We start from the raw sequence: 16,330 nt of genomic DNA on the forward strand, positions 1-16,330 counted from the left end.
ATATGCTAGCAGACTCATTAACCAAGAAATTGATCCCTAAAGTTTTCATGAGCACACTGCTCGGATGGGTGTCAATATTTGTGATGCCTTGGATTAGTGGGAGTTTATTTTATGATATATGTCCTATGACAGATATTGAGTTATTTTTCTGCAGAATTAAGTTGATGGTTTATTTCATATTATGTGAAATGTTCATTTTGCAATATTTGTATTGTGTTTGATCTCAATAAAGTTGGACCAGCTGGAAATAGACATGCATGAGATCACTTGGCATGTAATTTCCATATTACTCATCCAAATTTGATCTATGTCGTTGAGTATATTAGGATGGTGATTGGCGTGGTTTAGTCACGGCATTTAATGTGATAAAAGCTGCGGTAGTTCCATGTCTAATGTTTGAGACGGACCAGATTGTTAAAGTAATGAGAGAAATAGCATTCAGATGCGCGCATAAAGTTTATAAATATGTGATTATGTCAAGAAATAATATATGTATAGCCCAAGTGGGAGATTGTTAGAAAATTATTTGATTTCCTAACTTATTTGTGGGCAATACATATATTAATTATAATCACAAATTATGCTATTTCAAATTAAATGACTTATATAATGGTGATCTCATTTATTGTTATAAATGCTAAATTGAATAAGTCATTATTACTTTTGATTTGGAATTAAATGAGAATAAAACCGGATATTATCTTTTGTTCCTTAGATAATTATCTTTTTAGATTTTAGATATATTATCTTTTGGGCTTTAGATACTATTTTATTTGGGCTTAAGGGTTTAATGGGTGCCATGCTCAAATATAAATAGACTTACAGGGTTTCGGTCCCCAATATACCAAAAGCCGTCTTTGTTGCTCTTTCCCCATCAAAAGAGTTGCAGTTCAGCCACCTAGGAATACAGAAGGCTTTGGTTGAGGAAGATCGAAAGAACCACAAGATCCAAACTCTTCCGATCGTATGATTCATATTTATGAATTCAGGTACGCTTCCGCATTATGATATGATATATTTTTTAATGATTCAATATGGATGATCTAGGTTATTAAAATTAATTTATTTCAACAACGTATGCTCCATTAAGAGACGCAGCTGCAAACGTAAAAGACAGGGAAGAGAAAATTACCACTCCTACAATTTTTCCAATGAAATAAAAAGGTGGTTACTTTTATGAGACACCTTTATGTGGAGATGATACTGTAAATTGATAGATAATTTAGTTATATATATTGAGTCAAATATGTTAAATCTTCTAACGGTTTGCAATATCATATTCATATGAAGATGTTTTTTGTAGAAGTAAATCACAAAAATATGAATAAATAAAAAAAATCATGGATCATATTATTTGCATTAATATATATTTTTTATTTGTGTTTTTAAATTATATTATATAGTTATTAGAGTAAAGTATCGTTTTTGTCCCCAACGTTTGGAGTAAGTTCTAAAGTTGTCCCTAACATTTCAATCATCCTATTTAAATCCCTAACGTTTCAAAATTGACTCAATGTTATCCTGCCGTTAGGGATCCGTTAACAGAATTGACGGCGGGACAAAATTGAGACGATTTTGAAACATTAGGGATTTAAATAGGACGAAAACGTTAGGGACAAAAACGATACATAAAAATAAATTTTAATTTAATTTTATCTTTCAATAATATTAATTTTTTACTGTACATAGTATTCAATTATTTTTTTAGTTACACGTAAATAAATTACACTTAATCACATTACTTTCATTTTAAATAAATTTATTTTTTTTATAATTTTAAAGAATTTTGATACATTAGAGACAAAAGGTATAATTTATATTTTATTGTATATATATTATTTTTTTCTTTTCTGCAAGTTTATATACTAGTCATTATACAAACATTTCATGATAACTAAAAATTTTTAAGAGTAAAATTATAAAAAAAATTAATTTATTTAAAATGAAAGTAATATGATTAAGTGTTAGATGTGATTAAAAAATAATTGAATACTATGTATAGTAAAAAATTGATATTATTGAAGGATAAAATTAAAATTTATTTCTATGTATGATTTTTGTCCCTAATGTTTTCGTCCTATTTAAGTCCCTAACGTTTTAAAATCGTCTCAATTTTGTCCCGCCGTTAATTATGTTAACGGATCCCTAACGGCAGGACAACATTGAGTCAGTTTTGAAACGTTAGGGACTCAAATAGGACGATTGAAACGTTAAGGACAACTTTGGGACTTACCCCAAACGTTGGAGACAAAAACGATATTTTACTCTAGTTATTAATAATAAAATGTTTTTGTTCTAAATTATAAAAGGAGTAACATAGCCACAAAAATAACCTTTTTAATCTTTTTAAAATTAATCCTTAAAGTGGTATTTAATCTTTTCAAAATTAATATTTGAGGGGCATTTTAGTTTTAGAATTAAGTAAAAGTGTAGTTTAATCATTTTAAAATTAAATTTCTTATTTATAATATAATTAAATAAAATTAATTTTAAAAGTTATTATAGTACTTTTAAAATTAGTTAAAAGGATAACTTTTGTATTTTTAAAAATAAATAAAAAAGTTATCTTTTGAAAATTAAAACATATTTTAGTCATTTTAATAAATTTAGTCAAAAATGTATTTTAGTAATTTATAATTGATAATTGATGATAAGGGAATTTTAGTATAAATTATTATATAATATATTTTAGAAAAATAATGATACCGACATCATCTTACGTACGCATTAATTAATGATCTTAGGCATGCATCAAATCAGCCAGTCAGCCACCAGCAGTTTTATAGAGCAATGCTAGCAATTCCTTCATAATCTTTCTCTATAGCTTGCATAGCTTGAACATGGCTTCCTCAACCTTAATGTTATTTCTTCTGGTCTTGTACTTTTCATTTCAATTCTCGTCATCTTTAGATGCACTGAACAAAGGCTACTCCTCTCTCTCAGTGGACAAAGCCGAACAAGATGTCATTGTTTCAGAAAATGGCATGTTCTCTGCGGGCTTCTTTGAAGTTGGTGATAATGCCTTCTCCTTTGCAATATGGTTCACTAGAAGGACTGATTCCCAAAATATTACAACTCCTACTGTTGTTTGGATGGCAAATCGTGACCAACCTGTGAATGGAAAGCGCTCAAAGATTTCTCTCTTGCACACCGGCAATCTTGCTTTGGTAGATGCAGGTCAGTTCCAAATATGGTCTTCTGAGACCGAGTCATATCTTCCAACAGAATTACGACTCGGAGATGATGGCAATCTTGTTCTACGAGAGTTGCAAGGAGGACGTATTCTGTGGCAGAGTTTTGATTTCCCAACGGACACTCTTCTTCCCGGACAACATCTCACCAGAAGTACACAGTTAGTTTCTTCAAGAACAGAGAGTAACCATTCCTCTGGTTTCTATAAGTTGTCCTTTGACAATAGAAACGTTCTTACCCTTCTTTACGATGGCCCTGACGTGTCGAGCACTTATTGGCCCGATCTTGTGCTCAGAGTTTGGGAAGCTGGAAGGTTTACTTACAATAGTAGCAGAATTGCAGTGCTAAATCCTCTTGGACATTTTGATTCGTCAGATAATTATAGTGTAAGAACATCTGATTACGGTGTGATGCTGCCTAGAAGGTTGACAATCGATCATGATGGAAATCTTCGAGTGTACAGTCAAGATCTATCACAAAAATGGTACGTCTCAATGCAAGCCATTTCTAACAGTTGCAGCATTCATGGGATTTGTGGTGCAAATAGTGTTTGCAGATTTGATTCTAAAAAGGGAAGGAAATGTTCATGTGTTCCTGGGTACAAAGTGAAGAATCAAAGTGATTGGTCTTATGGGTGTGAATCCATTTTTTCTGCTACGTCTAATGAAAGTGACTTTACTTTCTTGGGATTGGACCGAGTTGAGTTCTATGGCTATGACTACAATTTCATACCCAATTGTACCTACACTGATTGTGAAAACGGGTGCTTGAATAGTTCTCATTGCAAAGGGTTTCAGTATTCATATGACAACGTTAAGGGCGTCTTCAAGTGCTATCAAAAAAGAGAATTGCTCAACGGACATTTGCCAGGAGCTGCGAGAACTATAACCTACTTGAAAGTGCCCAAAGGGAAAAGCTTTCCCCCCAGCTATGAAGACTCTGTCATCAGAAACAGTGATTGTTCTGTGAAAATTCATAGAGAATATTTGAAAAAACATGTAAGCCATTTTGTGAGCTTCCTTTTGTGGTTTGCCGCTGCAATTGGAGTTCTTGAAATGACTTGCATTTTTGTTGTTTTATTCTTAATCAAGTGCCAGCACAATTCTAGCATAGATCCACATGGCCATCATCTTGCAGCGGTGGGATTCAGAAAATTTAGCTATTCTGAGCTAAAAAAGGCGACAAAAGGATTCAGCCAAGAGATTGGAAGGGGTGCAGGAGGCACTGTATACAAAGCTCTATTGTCGGATCAAAGAATTGCTGCTGTAAAGAAACTCAATGATGCTAAGCAAGGAGAAGGTGAATTCCTTGCTGAAGCGAGCATCATTGGAAGGCTCAACCACATGAACTTGATTGAAATGTGGGGTTATTGCGCCGAGGGAAAGCATCGGCTATTGGTGTACGAGTACATGGAAAATGGTTCTTTGGCAGATAACCTCTCATCCAATACACTTGATTGGAGCAAGAGGTATAACATCGCTCTCGGAACAGCAAGAGGTTTGGCATATTTACATGAAGAATGCTTGGAATGGATTTTGCACTGTGATATAAAACCTCAAAATATTCTCTTGGATTCAAATTATCAACCCAAGGTTGCAGATTTCGGATTGTCCAAGTTATTGAACAGAGATGTTCTCACCAACAATCCAAATTTCTCAATGATAAGAGGAACCAGAGGGTATATGGCGCCTGAGTGGGTTTTCAACCTAGCAGTTACTTCCAAAGTGGATGTTTATAGCTATGGAATTGTTCTCTTGGAGATGATAACTGGAAAGAATCCGACAGCAGATATTCAAGCAATTAATGGAGAAGAACCATACAATGGGAGGCTAGTAACATGGGTGCGAGAGAAAAGGAGAGAATGTGCATCTTGGGTGGAGCAAATCTTGGATTCTGCATTAGGGTCAAATTATGATGAGAATAAGATGGACATTCTGGCTAGAGTGGCTTTGGGTTGCATAGAAGAGGACAAAGAAGAGAGGCCTACCATGAGCCAAGTCGTTGAAGTGCTTCAAAACCAAGATTGTGATCCTAATGGTGGAGTATACTATTAATCAAATTATGATTATCAAACACTAGAAGTGGGTCTTTCTCAGAGAACAAAGAAAATGAAATAATGCATTTCTTGCCCCTGGTTTTGTCTTGCAACTTGGATTATTATATGTAATATAGCATGTGCTATATTAATTATGTTATCAGTAGTTATGCATGTAAGTTTTTAATAAATAGGTTATAAATGTAGTTTTCAATTATCTATGTTAATAAAGATGTGGGGAAAAAATAGAACTGAAACTACTACTCCAAATCTATGTTAAGATTTTGTGTATTAATGTGTTGGCGAGAAGTTATGTGCTTCATGAAATAAATCGTGTTGTTTGATTTGTGCAAAGGTTTATTTAGTTTGACAAGGTTCAATGTTTTATCATCTTGGTTTGGGTCAGTCAGATTTGAGCTCATGGAATTCTATGTGTTGCTTGGGTGACTTTTATCATCTTTAAACCAAATCGAACAGCTCAAGATTCTTGAAATTTTTATCTTCTTTTTTTGGTGTTTGTTTATGCAGAAACTAAATATTAATATCCCAATATGCTTTTCTTTGTGAACATCTATAATCTCTAATATACTCATACGGTGTTGTATAATTTGAGTTTTAAATGAAATATTGGTTTCATAACACCAACACAGCTTTGTTCTTAAAGCTTTAACTCAGCTTTTTCAGTTAGCATATCAAATTATGTACTCTGGGGCAATGTGAGAATTGAGGTGGACTGAGTTAAGACTAAGCATTAACTATATAATCTTGCCTTTACTTTATTCAGGTGTATAAGAGCATATGGAACACCTTGATAAGTCAATGAATCTCTAGCTTCAGAAATTATGTCAATTAAATAAGCCTTATCTCACTAGGTGGGGTCGGCTACATCTATCATGTATCTAGTGAGATTGTTCACATAGAGATCTTGCTTGGTCACCTAATGCAGGTTCTCTAAATTGTAATTTTAATGCAGGCTCACATAGCAATAAAGCAACCTGGTTATAGCTGGGTAGAAATCAACAATAAAGTACATGTCTTTGTGTCGGATGGAGTACATGTCTTTGTATCGGATGGGGCACATCCTCACATCAGGGAAATCCATTTGAAATTGGAGGAGCTTGGTGAAAAGCTAAGATTGATTGGTTATGTACCACAAATTGGAACATGTGCTTCATGATGTTCCAGATACAGAGAAAGAAGAACATCTTAATCACCATAGTGAGAAGTTGGCTCTTGTCATTTGCCCTTATGAGCAATAGCCATGTGAAAACAATACGAATCTTCAAACACCTGCGGATCTGTTGCAATTGCCATAATTTTATGAAGCATGTCTCAAAGATCACAACTCAAGAAATAGTTATTTGCGACACTAACCGATTCCACAGCTTCAAGGATGGATCGTGCTCCTGTCAAGATTATTGGTGATTTGGCTGAAGAAACTAAACTATTGAACTTGTTTTCATGTCATTCACTGCTTTGAAAAGAACTACTTGTGCTCATCCATGTCCCTACTGCTGAGAAGTGAGAAGAAATCAAACTAACTCTAGCAAGGTAATGAATTTAAGTACTTCCTTCTTTCTTTCCTTTTTTCTTTCTGCAACTTCATAGCTATAAAAGCATTTTTAATCTCACTCATGCCGAACTCGCGAAGTAAAAGAAATGACTGAGGGTTAAATATTTATAATGGTATGCACCAAGCTGTCTCAATTTTTATTTGTGGTTCATAAAAATTTGATAGGAGGTTTGTTTTTTGGTGTACACTTTCTTTGAATGACGCATTGAATCTGAAGAGTAATTAGAGAGATTACAGACTTAGGTCAGAGTGCATATTAAAATTGCAATGTCAATGTCTGAACAATACGTTTAATTTTTTTTTTTTATCACATTTTTTGTACTAATATAAGCATCCATCGGTAATTGTTGTACTACCCAATACATCATCAAAAGGCCTGTTCTCTGCAATCAGTAAAGAAAGGTGCTTTCTATATCAATTATAATGTCTTAATTGGTTTCTATGCATCCAGCACGCTAATATTGATGATCTATTGGGAAAAGTTCTCTAGGGTAGTGTTTGGAAGAGAGACAGAGATTGAAAGACTGAGACTGAGAGACTGAGACAAAGAGTGAAATAAGTCTCAGTATTGTGTTTGGTATAAAGTAGGAGATAGCGACTGAAATAAGAATGAAGCTCTAATTTAATTTGCATAAAGGGTAAAGTTGAAATTAATTAATTGAAATGGGGTATTTTAGGTATAAAATATTATTAAAGTTTCAGTCTCCGTTCCCAAAAATTTCAGTCCTCTATGTCCCTACTTTTTGGAAGTACTGAAATACTGAAATTTTAGTACTAATTTCTGGACCAACAAACACAATACCGAGTTCCAGTCTCTCAGTCTTTGTTCTAATACCTCAAAACAAGCGCTACCTAAAAGATAGAACTTCTGTGGAAAGCAGATGGAATGCTCCTCATTGTCAAATGCATCTTGCTGTTGTGACTGCATCCTGTTATTCAGGTTTGGCATCTAAACTAAATTTAATTGTGTATAGAGGAATGACATCATGCTTGGAAATCATTGTACAGAAAAATTCCCATTTGTGATGAATAAAGTAATTGTTTTTTTATTCAACTTGACAAAATAGCTTTCCTTTTCTTGTTTTATTTCAATTAATGTTATGAATGCTTTATTTTCTTTGGATATTGTTAGTTTATATTTCTTGATGTTAGTTTTATGTTTGTTGCAAATTCGGTAATCTTAGCTTTACATTTTCATTATTTGTAAGTTTATGTTTTATAATTGCACATCAAATGTTTGATGAATTGTCTAGTTTAGAAATAGAATAGTTTAGTTATTTGTCTTGGAATATGACTTGGATCGCGTCTTGAGTTGCTATCAACTACTAACTCCTAAATTCATAGTATACAAACTCTTACAAAAATACTAAAGTCCAATGCATTAAAATAGAAAAATCATTAACAAACAAGTAATGATAATTAACAAATATACTAAAATCTCCAAATACAAACCCTAAACCCAAATTTTATAGAATTTTTGTGTTGTTTTAGTAGAATTTCTATGTAACATTTAAAGAATTTCTATTTTCTTTTCAAAAACTTCCTTTTTTTTCTCCTCGGTAAAAAAAAATTATTTTGCTTTCATTGAGATTAATTTAAGATTCTTAAAAAAACCACTAATAAAGAATCATGAGCGGATGAGAGAGCGGAGGAGAGTGTTCGAGGAAGAAATACAGTGAGGAAGCCGGCAATGCCGGTGGCAGAGATAAGAGAAAGAGTGCAAGGGGGGTTTGTATCTGGGGACAAAGAGGGGATCAACTTGGGAGAGACGGTCAAATCTTTAAAGGTATCCTTTAGAGATAAGTAGTGGGTGCTAAGACGGCTAAGGCTTTCACATGGGTAGAATCTCTTTCTGGATAGCATGGCTGTGATGATTGGAAAGTAGGGGGACTCCACACCACCATGTATAACTTTTTCGGAGAAAGCTAGATCTTCTTTGGCTAAACTATCCGGATGCAGTGGTTATTAAGGTGTTAGGAAAGCGTTTTAGTTACACAGCGCTTCTTCACAGGCTTAAGGTCGTATGGCGCCTCAAAGGTGGCTTTGAATTATTAGATGTTGGGTTTGAATATTTCATGGTTAAGTTTGATTTTTTCGAAGATAGGGAGAGAGTGCTCTTAGGTGGTCCATGACTGATTGCGGGGTTTTATGTGGTTATAAAACCTTGGTCCTATGATTTCAGACCATGTGAGGCCTCTTTTGGATCCACCATGGTCTGGATCCGCATCTCTGGACTTCCTATATGGTACTACCAGGAGGAGACAATGATGCGCATAGCAGCGGCAGTGGAGAAGCCAATTAAAGTTGACTTAGCTACAAAATCGGCAGAGAAAGGCAAGTTTGCGCGTGCATGCGTCCAGATAGACCTCGGTATGGCAGTGATAAAGAAAATCATTGTTGATGACTATGAATATGAGGTAGAATACGAGTTTTCATCTTATTTGTGAGACGTGTTCATGCCATGGTCATGTAGCAAGGAAGTGCAAGAGTGCTTCTTCTTACATTGATGAGGGTGTGGAAGGAATTGCTTTGAATGAGAACCATGGGAAGGTGTCATCGAAAACTGACAAATTGCCGGAGATGAGGAATGTAACAATTGATCAAAAAATGTCATTTTTTGAATTTGAAAATAATATTGGTGAGGAGCAAAAGAATAGGGAAGGTTCGGATTCATCGGAGAGTGTTTCTCGTGCAAATTACGTTAATTTGGCAACAAGTGATGAAGAGGAGGGGTGGACTAAGGTGATTAAAAAAGGAAAAGCTAAAGTGAGTTTTAAAAAGGGTGGAGTTTCATATGGGTTATCTTCCAGCAAGGCCCACAAAGCTAAGAAAAGAATTACCTTGAAGGACTCAGTGAATTTGGGCCAAAACAAACAACAACATGCACCCAAAGAAGAAAATGCTAAGAAAGGCAAAATTGAAGAATCTTCTGAAATTGCATAATAGAACCTGAAGAAGGGTGCAACCCCTCGAGTGTATACTTCTCTCTTCGGAACTGGTAGAAAAAGACCAAGACTAGCGTCCTTCCAAGCATCCCCGATGGACAATGACTGAGCTCATGAGGAGCCTAAGAATGACGAGAAGCAAGCCGAGGTGGAACAGAGAGATGGCTAGATCGGGACTGGTGCACGAATTGTAAATCACACGTTTCACAACTCGTACCACTAACCAGCAAGTGCACTGGGTCGTCCAAGTAATACCTTACGTGAGTAAGGGTCGAATCCCACGGAGATTGTTGGTTTGAAGCAAGCTATGGTTATCTTGCAATTCTTAGTCAGGATATAATATCAATAATAATTCTTAGTTTAAACTGTAAAAAGTCAAAGGGCATAAAATAAATACTTGTTCTGCAGTAATGGAGAATATGTTGGAGTTTTGGAGATGCGTTGTCTTCTGAATCTTTGCTTTCTCCTTCTCTTCTTCTTCACACACCCAACCTTCCTCCTATGGCAAGCTGTGTGTTGGTGGATCACCGTTGTCAATGGCTACCATCCGTCCTCTCAGTGAAAAAGGTCCAGTGCGCTGTCACCGCACGGCTAATCATCTGTCGGTTCTCGATCATGTCGGAATAGGATCCATTGATCCTTTTGCGTCTGTCACTACGCCCAACACTCGTGAGTTTGAAGCTCGTCACAGTCATTCAATCCCTGAATCCTACTCGGAATACCACAGACAAGGTTTGACTTTCCGGATTCTCAAGAATGCTGCCAATAGATTCTAGCTTATACCACGAAGATTCTGATTAAGGAATCCAAGAGATATTCATTCAATCGAAGGTAGAACGGAGGTGGTTGTCAGGCACGCGTTCATAGGTTGAGAATGGTGATGACTGTCACGGATCATCACATCCATCATATTGAAGTACGAATGAACATCTTAGATAGAAACAAGCATGTTTGAATAGAAAACAGAAATAGTTGCATTAATTCATCGAAACACAGCAGAGCTCCTCACCTTCAACAATGGAGTTTAGAGACTCATGCCGTCAAAGAGTACAAAGTTCAGATCTAAAATGTCATGAGGTGCGAAATAAACCTCTAAAAGTTGTTTAAATACTAAACTAGTAACCTAGGTTTATAGAAAATGAACAAACTATGATAGATGGTGCAGAAATATACTTCTGGGGCCCACTTGGTGTGTGCTGGGGCTGAGACTTAAGCTTCTCACGTGCCTGGGCTGTTTTGGGCGTTCAACGCTAGGTTGTAACCTGTTTCTGGCGTTGAACTCCAACTTGTAACTTGTTTCTGGCGCTGGACGCCAGACTGCAACATAGAACTGGCGTTGAACGCCAGTTTACGTCGTCTATCCTTGAGCAAAGTATGGACTATTATATATTGCTGGAAAGCCCTGGATGTCTACTTTCCAACGCAATTGAGAGCGCGCCATTTGGAGTTCTGTAGCTCCAGAAAATCCACTTTGAGTACAGGGAGGTCAGAATCCAACAGCATCAGCAGTCCTTTTTCAGCCTGAATCAGATTTTTGCTCAGCTCCCTCAATTTCAGCCAGAAAATACCTGAAATCACAGAAAAACACACAAACTCATAGTAAAGTCCAGAAATGTGATTTTTAATTAAAAACTAATAAAAATATACTAAAAACTAACTAAATCATACTAAAAACTAAGTAAAAATAATGCCAAAAAGTGTATAAATTATCCGCTCATCACAACACCAAACTTAAATTGTTGCTTGTCCCCAAGCAACTAAAAACAGAGTAGGATAAAAAGAAGAGAATATACAACGAATTCCAAAAACATCTATGAAGATCAGTGTTAATTAGATGAGCGGGGCTATTAGCTTTTTGCTTCTGAACAGTTTTGGCATCTCACTTTATCCTTTGAAGTTCAGAATGATTGGTATCTATAGGAACTCAGAATTTAGATAGTGTTATTGATTCTCCTAGTTCAGTATGTTGATTCTTGAACACAGCTACTTTATGAGTCTTGGCCGTGGTCCTAAGCACTCTGTTTTCCAGTATTACCACCGGATACATACATGCCACAGACACATAACTGGGTGAACCTTTTCAGATTGTGACTCAGCTTTGCTAAAGTCCCCAATTAGAGGTGTCCAGGGTTCTTAAGCACACTCTGTTTTTTTGCTTTGGACCTCGACTTTAACCGCTCAGTCTAAAGTTTTCACTTGACACCTTCACACCACAAGTACATGGTTAGGGATAGCTTGGTTTAGCCGCTAAGGCTAGGATTTTATTCCTTTAGGCCCTCCTATCCACTGATGCTCAAAGCCTTGGATCCTTTTTATTACCCTTGCCTTTTGGTTTTAAGGGCTATTGGCTTTTTGCTCTTGCCTTTTGGTTTAAAGAGCTTTTGGCTTTTTCTGCTTGCTTTTTTTTTTCTTTTTTTTTTTCGCAAGCTTTGTTCTTCACTGCTTTTTCTTGCTTCAAGAATCATGATGAGCGGATATTTTATACGCTTTTTGGGGTTAATTTCATATAGTTTTTAGTATGTTTTAGTTAGCTTTTAGTTTATTTCCATTAGTTTTTAGGAAAAATTCATATTTCTGGACTTTACTATGAGTTGTGTGTTTTTCTGTAATTTCAGGTATTTTTCTGGCTGAAATTGAAGGAGCTGAGCAAAAATCTGATTCAGGCTGAAAAAGGACTACTGATGCTGTTGGATTCTGACCTCCCTACACTCAAAGTAGATTTTCTGGAGCTACAGAACTCGAAATGGCATGCTTCTAATTGCGTTAGAAAGTAGACATCCAGGGCTTTCCAGCAACATATAATAGTCTATACTTTACACAAGGATAGACGACGTAAACTGGCGTTCAACGCCAGTTCTCTGCCCAATTCTGGCGTCCAGCGCCAGAAAAGGATCAAAAGCTGGAGTTGAACGCCCAAACTGGCACAAAAACTGGCGTTCAACTCCACAAATGGCCTCTGCACGTGGATTGCTTAATTCTCAGCCCCAGCACACACCAAGTGGGCCCCAGAAGTGGGCTTCTGCATCATCCATCATAGTTTACTCATTTGTTGTAAACCTAGGCTACTAGTTTAGTATTTAAACAACTTTTAGAGACTTATTTTATATCTCATGATATTTTAGATCTAAACTTTGTATTCTCTGACGGCATGAGTCTCTAAACCCCATTGTTGGGGGTGAGGAGCTCTGCTGTGTCTCGATGAATTAATGCAAGTATTTCTGTTTTCCATTCAAACACGCTTGTTCCTATCTAAGATGTTCATTCGCGCTTAACTGTGATGAAGGTGATGATCCGTGACATTCATCACCTTCCTCAAACCGTGAACGTGTGCCTGACAACCACCTCCGTTCTATATCAGATTGAATGAGTATCTCTTAGATCTCTTAATCAGAATCTTCGTGGTATAAGCTAGAATTGATGGCGGCATTCATGAGAATCCGGAAAGTCTAAACCTTGTCTGTGGTATTCCGAGTAGGATTCAAGGATTGAATGACTGTGACGAGCTTCAAACTCCTGAAGGCTGGGCATTAGTGACAAACGCAAAGGAATCAAGGGATTCTATTCCAACCGGATCGAGAACCAATCGGTGATTAGCCGTGCTGTGACAGAGCGCGTGAGCGTAGTTTTCACTGGAAGGATGGAAGGTAGCCATTGACAACGGTGATCCACCAACACACAGCTTGCCATAGGAGGACGTGCGTGCGTGAATCAGAAGACAGAGGAAAGCAGAGATTCAGAAGACAAAGCATCTCCAAAACTCCAACATATTCTCCATTACTGCACAACAAGTAACCTTTAATTTATGCTCCCTTGGTTATTCGCAATTCAACTGATAAACATAATTGACTTCCTGACTAAGATTTACAAGATAACCATAGATTGCTTCAAACCAACAATCTCCGTGGGATTCGACCCTTACTCACGTGAGGTATTACTTGGACGACCCAGTGCACTTGCTGGTCAGTGGTACGAGTTGTGAAAAGTGTGATTCATAATTCGTGCACCAAGTTTTTGGCGCCGTTGCCGGGGATTGTTCGTGTTTGAACAACTGACGGTTTATTTTGTTGCTTAGATTAGGAAATTTTTCTTTTTCTTGTTTAGAGTCTCTTATTATTGTCGTGTTAAAATTTTAGAATCCTTATTTTCTTTTTAAAATAGTTTTCAAAAATAATTTCTCTATTAAATCCTGTGCCAAACTTTAAGTTTGGTGTTTTCTTGTTGATTTTCCTTAAAATTTTCAAAAATTTATTCTGGTTTTCAAAAAAATTTAAGTTTGGTGTTCTTCCTTTGTGTTTTTGTGTCTTGATTTTAAAATTTTTAAGTTTGGTGTTCCTTGGTGTTTTCCATCCAAAATTTTCGAAAATAGGGAGCATTAGATCTAAAAATTTTAAATCTTGTGCTAACTTATTGTTTTTCTCTTTCCTCTTAAAAATCAAAAATATCTTTTCTCTCTATTTTAAAAACAAATTTTCGAAATATATTTCTAAAATTTAGATTTTTATTTCAAAATTTAAAACTTGTTTTCAAAATCATCATATCCTTTTCAAAACTCCCTAACCACTTTCTCTCTCCTCAGTTTTTCGAAAATCTTCACTCAATTTTTATTTATTTTATTTCAATTTATTTCATTTTCGAAATAAATATATAAATAAATAAATAAAAATATTTTTTCTATTTTACATCATCTCCCTTTCTCCATCATGGACCTAAGCGGAAATGAACAGTCCAGGAGGACTCTGGGGTCATATTCTAACCCCTCTACTGCTTCATATGGGAGTAGTATCTGCATACCCTCCATTGGAGTCAGTAGCTTTGAGTTGAATCCTCAGCTCATTATCATGGTGCAGCAAAGTTGCCAATATTCCGGTCTTCCACAGGAAGAACCTACAGAGTTTCTGGCACAGTTTTTACAAATTGCTGACATAGTACATGATAAAGAAATAGATCAAGACGTCTACAGACTATTACTGTTTCCATTTGCTGTAAAAGATCAAGCTAAGAGGTGGTTGAATAACCAACCTAAGGCCAGCATAAGGACATGGAAACAGCTGACAGAAAAATTCCTGAATCAATATTTCCCTCCAAAAAGGATGACACAGCTAAGGCTGGACATCCAAGGCTTCAAGCAAGGAGATAATGAATCTCTTTATGATGCCTGGGAGAGATACAGAGAGATGCTACAAAAATGCCCCTCTGAAATGTTTTCAGAGTGGGTTCAGTTAGACATCTTCTACTATGGACTTGCAGAAGGAGCTCAAATGTCTCTAGATTACTCAGATGGTGGATCTATCCACATGAAAAAGACAATTGAAGAGGCTCAAGAGCTCATTGATACAGTTGCCAGGAATCAGCATCTGTACTTAAGCAGCAACCCTTCCATGAATGAAGAGGTTAAAACAGTAACTGCTGAACTCAGCCCTGTAAAACAAGTTGCTGAATTCAATCAGCAATTGGACTTTCTAACAAAGCAGTTAGCCGAATTCAAAGAAAGGTTACAAGAGACAAGGATGGCTAATATACATATGGACGAACAGTTTAAGCAAACAAAGCAGCAGCTGTCAAGGCAAATAGCAGAAGAATGCCAAGCAGTTCAACTAAGAAGTGGGAAAACATTAAATACCCCACCTCAAGGCAGCAAAAAGCTAAGAAATGAGCAAACCACCCAAAATTCACCTGAGGACAGTAAGAGCCCAGGAAAAAATAATTCTGGTGCTAAAACGCCAGAAAATTGGTGGAAGGCTGGCGCTGAACGCCCAGACCATGGCCAAAACTGGCGTTCAACGCCAGAAATACAGCAGGACTGTATGGGCAAGGATCTGGCGTTGAACGCCCAAAATGGGCAGGATCTGGCGCTGAACACCCAAAATGGGCACAGTTCTGGCGTTCAGACGCCAGGAGCAGACAAGGAGCTGGCGTCCAGTTTCACTCCAGCTTCTAACTCTGGCACTCAATTGCCAGTGAGGGATCAGACACACACAAATGCTGATAACAACCCCTCTAAAAAGGCTTCTTCAACCACTTCTGTAGGCAATAAACCTGCAGCAACTAAGGTTGAAGAATATAAAGCCAAGATACCTTATCCTAAAAAACTCCGGAAAGAGGAGCAGGATAAGCAATTTGCTCGCTTTGCAGATTATCTCAGGACTCTTGAAATAAAGATTCCATTTGCAGAAGCACTTGAGCAAATACCTTCTTATACCAAGTTCATGAAAGAGATCTTGAGTCATAAGAAGGATTGGAGAGAAACAGAAAGAGTTCTCCTCATTGAAGAATGCAGTGCAGTCATTCTGAAAAGCTTTCCTAAAAAGCTTAAAGACCCTGGGAGTTTTCTGATACCATGCATATTAGAAGGTAATTGCACCAAGACAGCTTTATGCGATCCTGGGGCAAGCATCAACCTAATACCTGCATCCACTATCAGGAAGCTTGGCTTAACTGAAGAAGTTAAACCAACCCGGATATGTCTCCAACTTGCTGATGGTTCTACTAAATACCCATCAGGCGTGATTGAGGACATGATTGTCAGAGTTGGGCCATTCGCCTTTCCCACTGACTTTGTTGTGCTGGAAATGGAGGAGCACAAGA

The 16,330-nt window shown here is 36.7% G+C and overlaps 1 protein-coding gene across 1 annotated transcript; it reads left to right on the plus strand.

Annotated features, from left to right (window-relative positions):
- The first annotated feature begins 2,805 nt into the window (after positions 1-2,805).
- On the plus strand, positions 2,806-5,503 carry LOC112727657 (putative receptor protein kinase ZmPK1). Its single transcript, XM_025777514.3, has one exon. The coding sequence runs from the start codon at positions 2,841-2,843 to the stop codon at positions 5,244-5,246; it is 2,406 nt and encodes an 801-aa protein (XP_025633299.1). The 5' UTR covers positions 2,806-2,840; the 3' UTR covers positions 5,247-5,503.
- The last annotated feature ends 10,827 nt before the right edge of the window (positions 5,504-16,330 follow it).

This window comes from Arachis hypogaea, chromosome 12, assembly GCF_003086295.3.
Source record: "Arachis hypogaea cultivar Tifrunner chromosome 12, arahy.Tifrunner.gnm2.J5K5, whole genome shotgun sequence".
NCBI lineage: Eukaryota > Viridiplantae > Streptophyta > Magnoliopsida > Fabales > Fabaceae > Arachis > Arachis hypogaea.

Coding starts and splice junctions, on each gene's coding strand:
- LOC112727657 (XM_025777514.3), top strand. CDS start 2,841: ATGGCTTCCTCAACCTTAATGTTATTTCTTCTGGTCTTGTACTTTTCA.